Genomic DNA, 13,931 nt, shown 5'->3' on the forward strand with positions numbered 1-13,931 from the left:
TCCCTTCTACAGTATAGACCACTTACAACGTAACCGCTTACAGTGCAGGACCGGGTATAACGCGGATTTTTTAAACCACCGGTTCGCCTCCCATAGAACTCCATGTAATTACATACCGCTTAAAATGCAGGCGCGCGAAGGGAAATACCGGTTATAGTGCGGTTTCTCGAACGGCCCGCCGACCGCGACGACACTATGCTCCGTTTCACCTTCAGTCCGAGCGCTGCGGACGCTAGGAGCCATCCCAGCCAGTCCAGCGTTGAGAGGGTGTCATGTGACCTTGAGCTCCCTGCGTCCCTCTGCCCAACCGGCAGGTCACGCGATTTTCTCCCGGCGCTGGATCGGCTGGGATAGCTCGTGGCGTCCACTGCGCTCGGACGGAAGGTGGAACAGAGTATAGATAATGGCGCTAGCTGCGAGCGGTACTCGGCGGGGCAAGCGGGGAGAAGCGAAGAGGGGAGGCTTCAGTTGCCATAGCGACGGAAGGACGCTAGCACGTGTCGTTTGCGTGCGTGCGTGCGTGCGTCCAAAGCACGACCAACTCTATAATGGGCGACCAGCTCACCTTCCCCTGCCCCAGCGCGCCACTTTTTGTTTTGCTTGTTTAGTTCTTTTTAGTTCGCCTAGTTCCCGCCGCTCCCGCTGGCGCTGCTTAGAATCTCCACTTTCCCCGCTGCTTAGTACGCTCGGGAAGCCTGGGGAGGCTAGTACAAGCTGTCTTTTGGCACGTGCACGCGTGGACGCGTGGTTTTTCTGGCTGTAAAATAGCTCAACGTTAATGGTAAAGTGGAACTCAAGGACGGGCTGTGATGGTCTTCTGCTGTGTGCCGCTGTGCAAGTCGAGCACGTGGACTTCGACGGGGGTCGCTTTCCACAAGTTCCTGGTGACGGAGATCCGGAACGACTGGCTGAAGAAAATCTCTTGCCAAGCAGAAGGCGAATCAGTTACCCACCAAACTATGTAGCATAAAGAGAAAATAGGTTCTCTTCATGTTCATAACACAAAATAGGTCGTGGTACATATAAGTTTACAGCGTCATCCTTTACACGCCGTGTTGCCAATGTTGGACGCTGTATATAACCTTCCTCATTTTGAAGGTTTAGTTAAATATGCAGTGATGCTGATACACCTACGTACCGGATCAGCCGTCATTCATCGGAAGGAATGATGTTCACGTGTTAATGTTGCGAGCTCGCGAATTTCATATGACGCGGAACTTGCTGACAGGGTGTATGTTTTAATTATGAGCGCGTTAGACGTCGTTTGTTTATCTGATACTGTTTACTGTATTCGTTACTGTTTTCGATTTAGTGCGTCACTCATAAAGAAGTTAGTTGTCTGTGTCCTAGTGAAAATGAAAGAATAATAGTAAATATACAGCTTGTCTCTGTCTTTCCTATTTTAACCATTGTTATGAGCCTTCCTATTTTAATGGTCTATTTTAAACATTTTTACGCTTTTGCCTTTCCTACAGCATTATTTCAAGAGATTGAGTATATGTTTTTTTCATGTATACACTAGTATGTTCATTACTGGCCTGGCAAAAAAATTTATGAGTGGAGAAGAGCCATACCCTAAAACCAAAACTGATATCTTTTTATTGAAATTTTGAGTATTTCTGGGTGTCCATTCTTTACAAAATGTATCGAACGGAAGCAGGTCGTATTAAGCGAGAAAAAACACTACGTCTGGCCGCGCTATAGGACTGGAAGCTATACTGATAAGCAAACACTCCCATTGCTCTCGTTGACTCGACATAACTTAGCTCTTCCCAAAGGGGTAAAAAAGAAATAACTTAATTAATAGACCGGCAATCGAAAGCGCTGTCGCTTTGCTCTGTTTACAGAACATGTCAAGAAAGCTATGCGGTTGTCGACAGAAAAGGTTACAATCAAACTCGTGAGTTTTATCAACACAACCGCCGCCCGTCGCGTATGACCGCGCGCGCATTTGGAGATGATACGCGGCGGCGCCTGGCGGATTTCGCTGTCCCCAGCCGTGGTCACGTGGTATTTTCCGGTACACGCGCTCCCATAGAGAGGGGAGAGCTGACCTGGTCGCCCTTTATAGAGTTGGTCGTGGTCCAAAGCCGCCCTCCGCTGTGTTGGAAACAACCGCAACGACAGACCAATCGCAGGTCGAGGAGAAGTATTCGCGCGCGTTGCATGCCGGTCGCGGGCCGGCTTCTATCCGCGAACATGGCGTCGGTTGTGATCGTCGTCGTAGACGGCATGGTGGAAGTTCATCGTTCCGCGTAAAAGCGCTACCCTTGACTGTGAATTTTCGTTGTGTGTCGCTATGATAACCCAGCACGTACTAGAAGGGAAGATCCACCTTCTCGTGCGGCGATGTTGTGGCGGCACTCTCAAGACGGCAGAAACGCCCGTGTCGTTGTGTTTGTTTATGACTACAGTGGTGCTTTCTAAACATTTGTGTTTTCGACCATCGCTCGGATTTCTTATTTGGAGAATTTCGTGCCTGTGCTCAAGTTGAAGGTATTACTGGCGCGTACCGTATAAAGGATGCGAATTCTCAGGCGTTTTCATCGCCGGAGAAAAGTGATTAGGGTTAGCATTCCCGAACGCTCGCAACGTCCGTCCGCAGCCCGCGAAGCCGTTAAAAGGCTGCGCCAGGCAAAAGTCGCTCATTTCTTTCAAAATGTGTGACACACTTGAGAGAGAAGTGTACTAGTCTGGTGAAATAAAGACTTTCCTCAAACTAAGCTTCATTTTTCATCTAACATGGAAATAAATTCTTTTGCAAAGGTAAGTTGTCTGATAGCGTGCATTTTGGCCTGAAAAATTGATGTTTTGGTTATAGCGCGGTACCGCTTATAGTGCGGATTTTCGCGACTCCCGCGACATACGTTATATGCGGTCTACACTGTAGTATGTGCTGGGTTATCATAGCGACACACAACGAAAATTCACAGTCAAGGATAGCGCTGTTATGCAGAACGATGAGCTTCCACCACGCCATCTACGACGACGATCACAACCGACGCCATGTTTGCAGATAGAAGAAGCCTGCCCGCGACCAGCACGCAATGCTCGCGAACACTTCTCCTCGACCTGCGATTGGTCTGTCGTTGCGGTTCTTTTCCAACGCAGCGGAGGGACGCACGCACGTGAACGACATGTGCGTGCATCCCTCTGTCGCTATGGCGACTGAAGCCTCTCTCTTTGCTTCTCCCCGCTTCTTCGAGCAACCTCCTTGTCCTGCGAGTGCCGCTTGAGGCTAGTGCCGTCAGCGCCGCTATCTAGTGTCGCACAGGGAAGCGTACTCGCTGCACCGGTCGTCGGCGCGGTCGGCGGGCTGTTCCAGAAACCGCACTATAACCGGTATTTCCCTTCGCGCGCCTGCATTTTAAGCGGTATGTAATTACATGGAGTTCTATGGGAGGCAAACCAGTGGTTTATAAAAACCGGGTTATACCCGGTCCTGCACTATAAGCGGTTACGTTGTAAGTGGTCTATACTGTACTTGCAAGTATTTCTGATATCATACGCGACTGAGTTTCCGCGCTTTGTCACTTTGCAGAAAGCTGACAAGTATGGATTCTGTACCATGTGTGCCTGTGATGTGTGAGCGTTTCGCACGGCGGCAAGCTTGACATCAAGATACATATCGCTTCACGAAAGCATCAGCACCATGTTCGTGCCATAGAAGGGCAGGGCACCATCAACAGTTTACTCCAAAACAACTGTGAAGACAGTGTGATCTGCGCAGAGTGCCTCTTCACAGAATTTCTTGTCAAACTAAAAAGAAAGTTCCCCCCCTTCTTGCGCGGCGGTCTCCCGAATTTTTATGTTGCTAGGTTGGCAGGTATGGATAAACACACACGCTCACGAAACCTTCCTTCCTTGAACAGCTGTCTTCGGACGAGTCGTGGACCATCCTGTTTCGTGCCACCATCACGTGTGCCATCCTGGCCTTGCTCAGTCGTGCCGCAGTCGCCGTTGTCATGGCACTGGTTGTGCGCAACTTTGGCAAGGGCCTCATGGAGAGACGTGAGAACTTTTTCCTCATCCCAAACTTACGCTTTGTGCACTTCTGCCCTGCATTGCTTTTCTACCACACATTGAGCATGTTCTTTTTCCCAAAACCTCCTCAAATAAATTAGTGCTACTCCGGTGGGCAGTGTTGGGACATACTTTAAGTATGTTGTACTTCAAGTACTACTTCAGGTAGATTTATGAATATTGTACTCCCGACTTCAAAGTATGTTCCCCAAATTTGGTCTTGTTAAATGTGTATCACAAAATGATGATTTGTCAAATCAACTAATGAGTGCCTTAAAGGACACTTGCAAAGGAAAAAAACTTTTTTTTAAACAGGCTAGATGGAAAAATAATATTATAAAACGAATTTACAGCGAAGAAAACAAAAAATTAGAGCTATATTTACAGCGCTAAACGAATTCGTAGTTGGCGCCAGCGGGAGACGCTGCTGGTCACGTGGTAGGCCTGTGCGCTGCCGCGCTGCGTCGCCGCCGCTGCCGCACGCTAAGCGTTGTGCGACGCCGCTTCAACGCGTTTCTCCACGCCGCCGTCGCCACACAAGTTTGTCTGCTTCGGGGCGCTGCCGCCGTCATCTGACCGGCGCGCAGGTCTGTCATGTCTGTTTGCGCTTTTTCAGGAGTTTCCTTCGGGCTCTAAAAGTTACTTATTAATCTTAGTTTTTTGTTGCACTTCAAACGAAGATGAATAAGTAACTTTTCAAAACCATAGGAAGCTTCCGAGATAGAGCAGGTACCATGTGACAAATAGGGGCCAGTCACGTGATAAATATGGGCCCCTTTTCCGCGGCGCCCGCGTGCGCCAATTACAAATTCGTATAGCGCCGTAAATATAGCTCTAAAAATTTTTATTTTTCGTTGTAAATTCGTTTTATGACGTCCTTTTCCCAACCCGGCTGTCTAAAAAAACAAGTTTTTTTTCCTTCGCATGTGTCCTTTAAGGGATTTTGTGTTAAATAGTTTTCAGTGAGAATAAAACACCTACCGTATTTACTCGCATAATGAACACTCTTTTTTTCCAAAAAATTTACACATATTTGGAGGGTGCGTTCATTATGCGGGGTAAAATTTTTGCATTTACACACTGCACAAATGTAATTTTTGGGTGCCAATATGACATGGAAGGGTACTGTGGCACGTCTCCACTGACGGAGGCGCGCCCATGGCTGGTCGTGGGTACGCCACAATTATCCTGCTCTACAAATTGCAAACCTCTTTTAGGGCGCTTTTGGCGTGCCTTTTGCTGAAGAAAAAGCGCCCTACAAAGCTCACTCAACACGGAGAGCGACGCAACCGTTCTTAGGCCTACCCACTTTCACAATATCACTGTTCGAAAACTGATCGCAGACAGCGACGTGTTTGTTGACATCAATGCATCCGATGGACGAAGCACGTTTGGGGTTGGGCAATTCCTCGACCCCAGCTTCGCTTGGCATGTGTGCCGCTCGGTTTCACGGTTGATCACTTCCGCAACCACGCAATTGCAGCTATTACGAGAGTGGCTTGGCTTGGCTTGAATTGGCCTGGCCGCTTAGCGGCAAAAGAAAATTGGCGGGCTTGGTTGCTAGCTGGCTAACTAAGTTAGACACAGTTGAAGGCTCACGGAGCCGAAAATCAAAAATACATTAATTATGCTAGAAGAAAGAAAAGTTCATATATCGATGGGCATTGTGGGGGGTGCTTAAATGTGAACATTTTTGACGGACATCCTTCTGGTTAGGAATGATTTAAAACTTAAACTTGGAACTCTAACCACGCTTTAATAAAAACAAAGATCTCGATGTTTCGGGGCCACTTCAGCCCCTTGATAACAGGCGACTGTTTCTGTCTTGCGAAGCAGCCTGCCCACAAACCCGAACACCCCCGGGTGCTCTCCGGATTATCTTTTCTTTAGAGCGCAGCTCTCAGGCACCCATTTCCGGCTTGAGCGGCATCGCCATCGGCGTCGGCGTAACTGTGCTGTGCATTATCGGAAATGTCCCATAATGCACTGGCGAGGAGGAGGAGGAAGAAGGAGGAAGGGGAGGAAAAGGAGAGGAGGGGAGGCACTTGAAGATGGAGGGGAGGAGGAGGAGGGGTATACCCTCCCCTCAGTACCCTTCCCTCCATCTCCTCAAGAGCAGCGCTCCAATTAGGCGTTGCAGGGTGTTGTAAACGTCTTTAATTTTTCTTTAAAAAACAAAAAACTGATGTTTGTTGTGCGAGTAAATACGGTACTCTGTGGCCAACTGGACTTTATTGTGTATTAGCTGCCACTTCCGAAACTGATGCACCCCTGATTACCCCTGGGGCAACATATACCAGTTTTAAAAGAAAAAGGCTCCAGGTACACCTAAGCACTTCTTCCGAGTTGTGAATGCAAAAGCACGCACGCCGCTTTCGCTCCCTTCTTTAATCTGCGGCGTACAACGCGCTGACCTTGGGCGTGGAACGGTGCAGCCGGTGCCTCGCGGAAACACAGCGCCATTGGCTGAGTGATCGTTCAAACTGTCGTGTGCCCTGCAGCACGAGGAAGGAACAGTCAGCAACGTAGTTCCCAGCAGAATGAACCCCTTGGTTTATTCCATGCGCCATATATATTGCCATGCGCTGTACAACCCATAAGAGGCGAGCGAATGCGCTGATCACTGAGAACGCAACAGTGTGATAACACAGTTAAGTGATCCGTGGGTAGGTTTTAGTGCCAAGGTAATTGTAATAATAATACTTATTCAGCTGTGTAAAGCCGCGATGCCGCAGAAAGCTGGGTAGCCTGTACTAAGAGGCCTGTGGCACCGCTACTAATGAAGATGATAATGCTAGGAGTATGGTACAGATGGGCTGACAGTGGCCCTTCGGGGTCGCGTCGTTCAAAGGTGTCAGTCTATGCCTTACCTGGCAGAGCCTTTATGCCGGTGTTAGATCGAATAAATATTGGAATGTGGCCAGAGCCGTTGCTTGGATTACTGCGGGCAAATCGTCGTTGTCGAGGAAGAGGAGGTTTTCAGCACAGGTTTTCCAGCTTTTTGATCTCGAGGTGTGATAGTTCAAGAGCCTGTATTTCCGTCGGCATTTATCCTGCAAAATGTACCATAAAATGATCAACTTTAATTATAGTGATGACTCAGAGAAGTTGTGGGACGGAGCAGCTTGAGGGGGGTTCTCTGGGAATCCTGCTTCGCTGAGTATCACATAGCAGAGATGGGTGGAGGCTGAATGTCACTTTGGGGGCTTAAAGCGCACGTTTCCATTTGGTGACTGGCCGAATCCGCTGGGGTTTTGCAAGGGTCCTCGCAATAGTTAACATATCTTGGATTGGAGTGATCAGTTCGGTGGCGTTGCACTCGAGGGAGTGCATTGACGCTGGAGCAACTACAGTGGTCGACTGATTTTTCGGTTGCCCATTATCCGGACTTGTTCAACATTTCGAACCTAAAGGAGGGAACCGTGACCTTATGGATAGAAGTATTGCATATTTGCAATCAATGATTCGGACAGCCTGAAGTGCGAAAGTTCGATTTTTCGGACAAAATCATTGCAAGCGATCAGCGGGGAACATTGCGGAGAACTCGCCATTTTGGATTCTATGTTGGCTGCACATGGATTGGCTTGGTTTGGCAGTGCTACTTGAGTACTGCTAAGTCCTACCGCTAAATAATGCTATGCTACCGCTCTTTTTTTTTCTCTAGTTGCACATTGTTATTGTCACCATGGTTACCAGTTTGCTCTGTTCATTCGGCATTCTGCTGTCGCGGACTTGCACCTCTCATCTCGTCTCGGTGAATCTAGTTTTCAGACTATGCTGTCGTGGACGTCATGGTCCCATCTGTTCTTCCGCCACCGCAAAGTGTCGCTAAGAAGCGCGGAAAGTACTGAGTGGCAGCGATTTTCGAGCCAATAGAAAGTGGCCGAACACTAGCGGAGGCGTAACCCAAAGCAAGGCACTATTGATGACTTTTTTAGGCCTGCTTATTGTAATAAAGGCAAGTTTTTTAATCTGCTGATTTTTGGGACCGCTATATTATTCGGATGTTTTTTCGGTCCCTGCAGAGTTAGAAAAATCTGTTGGCAACTGTACTGTAGCATTTTTTCTCTGGAATATTGTCCGATGAAATAAGCGTGATTTACATTGGCCATCGTTAGCACACCCTGAAGTTAATTAGCTGCAATTTCCAGGTCCCAAGGCCGGGTGAAGCACAAATAAATAATTGAAAAATTACATGCAAAATCCACAACCGCATGCAATACTTTTTAATAAAAACTTACAGGATCATAGCTTCCACTGTTTAAGGATGCTGCCTTCTCTGATATATTCTAGACTCGAAATGGTGCACTCTAAGCTTGAAACAGGAGCTATCAGAGTTACTTAATCTCCCAGTTTATGCATTTGCTCTAGATAAAACATTCCTGCCCCAGTTATCTTTCGAGCTTTTCGACATTCTCCATGGCCCTGTCTGGCCTGGTTAATATGCTGAAACGTAACTCGTATGGCCTGGAGCGGTAGCGTTGCATTGCTAATATGTAGCCATGCGGGTATGCACGCATGTTTACGTGATAAACTAATGCTGGCTACAAAATATACATAGTATATAGACCTTTTCCGCTTACTCTCGCCCCCGACCGCCAAGTAGGCATATCCGGTATGGGCGACGAAAAAATATTAAAACGTTTCAACCTGCAAATAGAAAATAGATGGGAGAGAAAACGAGAATGGCTGACGGTTACGCTTTTCTCATAAATGCATTCTATTGGCGTGGCGACGGCAAAACAATGTTTTCGCCCATACTGGAAGTGACAACTATTCAAGATGGTGGCACCCTTGAAGAAAGGGTCTATACCTGTGAATTTGTGATAGCTATTATCAAAGAAGTTTGATGATTCAGTTGCAAGAAAGGAACAAAGTGAAAAAATAATTTGAATGACTTACTAGTAGGCTTGTAGCAGGACCAGACCTGCATGTCGTCTCTTGGGGGTTCTCACAGTGTAGTACAGTCTCAGCTCAGTATAACAGACCTTGATTTTGACCAAGATTTTGGTCTGTTGTAAAAGGAGTATGCTGTATGGCAGGTATAAAGTTGAGTCAATGGTATGTAGAGGAAAACCAACCAAACTTCACAAATCGGTATGTTATATTCAAATGTCTGTTGTAACCAGGTCTGTTGTAATGAGCTTAGACTGTATTATCAAGGAACAAGCTTAGTGTATTTATAATTAGAGTTAATTTCATGTTCTGGACTGTTGAACAGAAAAGTGACTGGCTGAGTTTTTGGCCCAATTTTTTTTTTAATGTTTGGCAGTGTTCAGTGTCAATCGTTTTGATTCAATACGAGTTAGCATAAATTAAGTGAGTTGTGACTTCATTTGCCCGTTAATCAAACTTGTTCTGGCATATTGCATTCCAGTTTTACATTAAAAAAAAGTAAAAATATCTCTGAATTCAAACGATTTTTGTAGCAGTTGATGGCTGTCTGCCTACTTTCTGGTTATAGTACTTCTTTTGTACCATGTGCTCCCTGCAAGCATGTTGAGTCTTTCTGTTTCACCATTTATTGTATTTCCGGACTATAAGTCGCAAATCCGTATAATGAGCCATTTCTGCGGAAAAGTTAGTATATAAGTCGCACCTCTTTGCACGGTTCATGCGATTAATTTTTTCGTTTTATGCACATCGGTATTGTGAAATTGGAGTTTCGCATAATTGGCTAGTCCACATTCCTGTTTGTCGTACAACAACTTCGACGTTTCGACTTGCGAGCAATGCCCAAAGAATGGCACTGTCTGGCAGGGGCAATTGAGTGTTTCGTAGAAAAAGGATATAAAGCATGCAAAATAAAAAGGTAGTTTGCTTTATTCGAGTGTGCACATGCTGAGTAAACGTAAGTTTGACGTGCCAGACACTCGTGAACCATGCTTTTGGACCACTAGGCCTAGCCTAGGCCAAGTCACGGAGACGACACGAGCATCAGCATGTAGGCAGATAGATAAATCTTGACACACTTTTTTTGGCGCTGCTGAAAGGTCAGCTAGCCGCAATCCTTCCTTTTACATGTAGCAACCAGGGACTTAAACCTTAACCATAACCGAAACTCAAAGCTGTTTAGGAACAAAAATTTTTCAGTAACCGTAGCCGTAACCATAATCGTAAACTATTTACCGGTAACCGATATTAACCGAAAATTAAAAATATTAGTTTTTTCTCGGGAATGACCTTGAGGAGGGATCTTGAAATGTTGTGGCCATTCAACAGAGTTACCGTCAGCGAGTGGTGCATCTTGTAATACATTTCCGTTTAATCTAACTTTGGGGATTAAAGGAACCATGAAGGCAATTTAATTTTTTTTTTTTAAATAAGGTGTTTTCGGAAGCATTGGGGTCCTGGCATGCCACACAATTTGTTCTAGAACGTTGTGACTCTTATTTCTGTACCTGCAAATAAATTTGCGAAACCGAAACAAACATTCAGATTTCTTTCCTTTTTCGCCTCTGGAAAGAGAAGTGAAGTCGGGGAGCACTGTCGGCATCGGTAGGATTTAGTGCACACTCATTGTGGTTCCCGTGGTTCACTCTAGTGCACGCCGGTCTGTGAAGAAAACCTGGAAGAAATGGACGACAACGCCGCGCTTTCCTCAGACGCGGGAACTTCATGTTTTTACCCAGACTCCGGCTGACGTGAAGGTGCTGCTCAAAGTCTTCTGGTCGGAAATCCAACGAACAAATCCTGACACCGCTATCCACAGCTCTACGCAAGACGACGGCGCGCAACCAAATGCTGTGCATTACTACATCGGTCGGCAGTTTATGCAAACTAACGTCGCCTGATCGACCGCACGTCTTTAGCCGACCTTTCGCGCAACTTACTACTGCACATAAACGCGGCATGATTGGTGAGACACCAGTTCGCAAAGCGTACACGAGACGACGCACGAAACCAAAACCAAGAGTCCGCCGCCCCCGGCGCTCGTACCTCTTTTTTTTTTTTTTTTGTCCATGGTTGCTCGATGCTTGTTACGCACCCGAGGTAGCAGTGCGGGATGCGTTCAACCAGTGACAAACTTAGGGATCGCTTCAGATTATGCTTTTATACACGGTATGAAACCTATTAATTCCTAACTACAACTTCAAAAGATTATCCAACGTTCAAATAAACTTTTTTCATCACATCTCACCACCGAAATCGAAACCAAGAGCGCGTCTATCCTTTGAACCAATCGCCAGACGAGGAGCCCGTTGTCGTCACGCTTCTACGGCGCACTTTAGTTAACCTTTCTGCCGCCGCCTCGGTGGGGTCTCAGGCATCGTTCCCGGCGCCATTATTACCGCGCCTGTTTGCTCGATTGGTGCGGCACCCAAACTTCTGTTCGGGCCAGAACTTGGTCAACAGTATCTGAGACGTGCCTGACATCCATTTCAATCGTCGAATAAAACTTCGAAACTGCCTTCATGGTCCCTTTAAGAATACTTAGTTGGAATCAGTGGTCGAGCTTATAATGAAAAGTCTCTATTTATAAATCTGTCGCACGGCTACAATCGCTACATGTATTCAGTTTGTGTCGCCTTTAGGGTATTAACTAATAAGTTAGAATTCTGAGATGTCCATCCAACTCAGTTCTTTCAAAACCACCGATGTTCGTGACCTGCAGTAGTCAGTATGAAGAAACGAAATAAATTGACCATCATGGAGAGCTCGCGGCAAACAAAACCTGCTATTTATTTCGCCTAAATCGGGTCGTAAGTGACAATTTTCAGAACAACACAAAAGAAAAAAAGAAAATGTTTAGAGGTTTTACATTGAGGTTTAGTGTAAAGTCACTGACAGATATATATCTTTTTGCGTTTGCATTTTATTTCCATTTTTTTGTGTCTGCAACCATTTCTAAAAAAAATTTTTTAAAGCTAATGGTGAAAGGAGCGAGCGAATACAACAAGTTGCGAGCAGCACTGGCGGGTATGGTGTGACAGACCCGTTATTACAAATTATTGGGGAAAAAAAAAACAGTTTTTAGGAACGTGTAATTAAAACCCTAAAATATAAGTCGCACTGTTGTTTAGCAACAAGGACAATGTTCGAAAAAATAAAACTCAAGTTATGCTCCACAAAATACGGTAAATAGTTACAGCTTGTTACATTTATAAATATAATGCAACCACCATTTTTCGTATATGCATCAGAGTAAAAAACACAACCTGCTTTTAGTATGCGAGTGATGTTTGTGACTCTAGAGGCCATATGCAGTTTAAGTCAGAAATGTGACCACATTTTAAAGTGGTGGCTTTATACGGCCAACCAACCTCAGGAAACGCGTAAACGCGAAATGTGTAGATCGGACAGTCCGTAACCGCTAAATGGCAACCAGAACTAGGGATTGAACCCTGGTCACCCGCATGGATGTTTCGTTACCAGTAGCCTATTGAAGGTCTCTTGTACTTATATGGCTGGTTCACACACTTGTGTCTGCTTACGACCGCGTGCCTTAAGACCTAAAAATTTTTGCGACAAGAGAATGCACTGGCGCCATCTATTGGGTGGCCGTAAAAACACCTGCAGTTACCGTAATTAAAATATTTTTTTGCGCGTCCTTCTTTTTTTATTATAAAAAAGCTTTTGACAATGTCATAAACGACCGTTTCTCATAGATAGCGCATACATTTGACCTCGCGAGTACCGCAAAACCTTCTTCCTAGTGAAACACAGTTCCAAGGTCACCTCATACATGGCGCCAGCGGGACAGTGCATTCCCTCATTATAAGAGATTGCAAGAACTTGGTCTTAAGCAAATGCAAATGTGTGAACAGGCCTTTACAGGTGGCTCTCTGGTCTTGATTGTAGGTCGACCTCTAACTGTAAAAGGTGGTGCCGAGAGGAAAACAAAATAGCAGGCCTATATTTCAATGAAGGTGAAGGTAGCTCGGTTCCCATGCACGAGTGAAAGGGTGCCGAACTGTGACTCAAATTTGACTTCAATGCCACTAACTCTTGCAGAGTTAGAAGAATGTCACTTTTGAAGCACAACTGTAGTCTTTGGTAATATTTAGTGATTGTGGCTTTCACAGTCTATGATTTTTGGAATCTTGAGTTTGGTTAGTTCATAACACTTGAGGGGAACATGTTTCATTGATCGACGTTTCAGCGGATATGGTAGTTTTTCTCCAAGTTCGACGTAAAGGATATTGACAGGCTACTTAAACTATGAATGGAAAAAGGGGAGTGGCAGGGATGCTTTGTCTCAACTGAAATGTTTTGGGGCCCTAATCTATATGATTGGATCAGGCAGGACCGGGACATCACTGCCTGCTGCGATTGGTCAGTGGTGTGGAGCTGACCAATCGCAACAAGGGGTGATGTCCCCTTCCCTTGGTCCCGGTTGGTCCCGCCTTGTAGATCAGGGCCCCTGCTCTGATGAACTTTTCAATCATTTTTGTTTTTTCTTGGTCCCCATTGTTGTACATATACAGAGCCTACTGTGACCTTAGCCAAATTTCTAAGAAGAAAGTTGGCTGTTCATTTTGTACTTTTTATTACTATGTTTAAATATTATTTACAACATGTAATAAATATTTCCATTCATTATCAAAGGTGAACCCTCTATCATTACCAATGGTTGACTGGTTTAGTGATGCTATCATTGTTTGATTTTCAAGGGATGTGCTTGCATATTATGGAATCTGCTGTTAACTTTTTGAGATCCTCGTTCTATGGTCATAACTCAGTCTGCGAGCTCTAAGCATCCTAAAAAGCCCAAAATTACATTCATATGCATATTTGCAATTTAAATTTTGATTTGCATATTTAAAAAGTTACCAAAGTTCCCGACACTTACTGTAGGTGCAGAATGACAGATGGCGCTATTGAACCTTGCTGAATATGGTCAAAAAACAGACGGCACGTGTCAGCCACTCGCAAGCGATGGGTTTCCACATAGACGGGCAGGACTA

The 13,931-nt window shown here is 45.5% G+C and overlaps 1 protein-coding gene across 4 annotated transcripts in view; it reads left to right on the forward strand.

Annotated features, from left to right (window-relative positions):
• LOC115324777 overlaps positions 1–13,931 on the forward strand; it is a 72,815-nt gene that overhangs the window by 34,880 nt on the left and 24,004 nt on the right. For 3 of the 4 annotated variants that reach the window (XM_029985411.4, XM_042290957.1, XM_029985412.4), the window contains exon 7: positions 3,873–4,011. In XM_029985411.4, the coding sequence (XP_029841271.3) occupies positions 3,873–4,011 (139 nt within the window). Of the gene's footprint in view, positions 1–3,872; positions 4,012–10,567; positions 10,607–13,931 lie in introns of those variants that run through there. The other variant, XM_042290958.1, reaches the window with a different exon arrangement.

Source organism: Ixodes scapularis, unplaced genomic scaffold, assembly GCF_016920785.2.
Source record: "Ixodes scapularis isolate PalLabHiFi unplaced genomic scaffold, ASM1692078v2 PGA_scaffold1__304_contigs__length_218370807, whole genome shotgun sequence".
Classification (NCBI taxonomy): Eukaryota; Metazoa; Arthropoda; class Arachnida; order Ixodida; family Ixodidae; genus Ixodes; species Ixodes scapularis.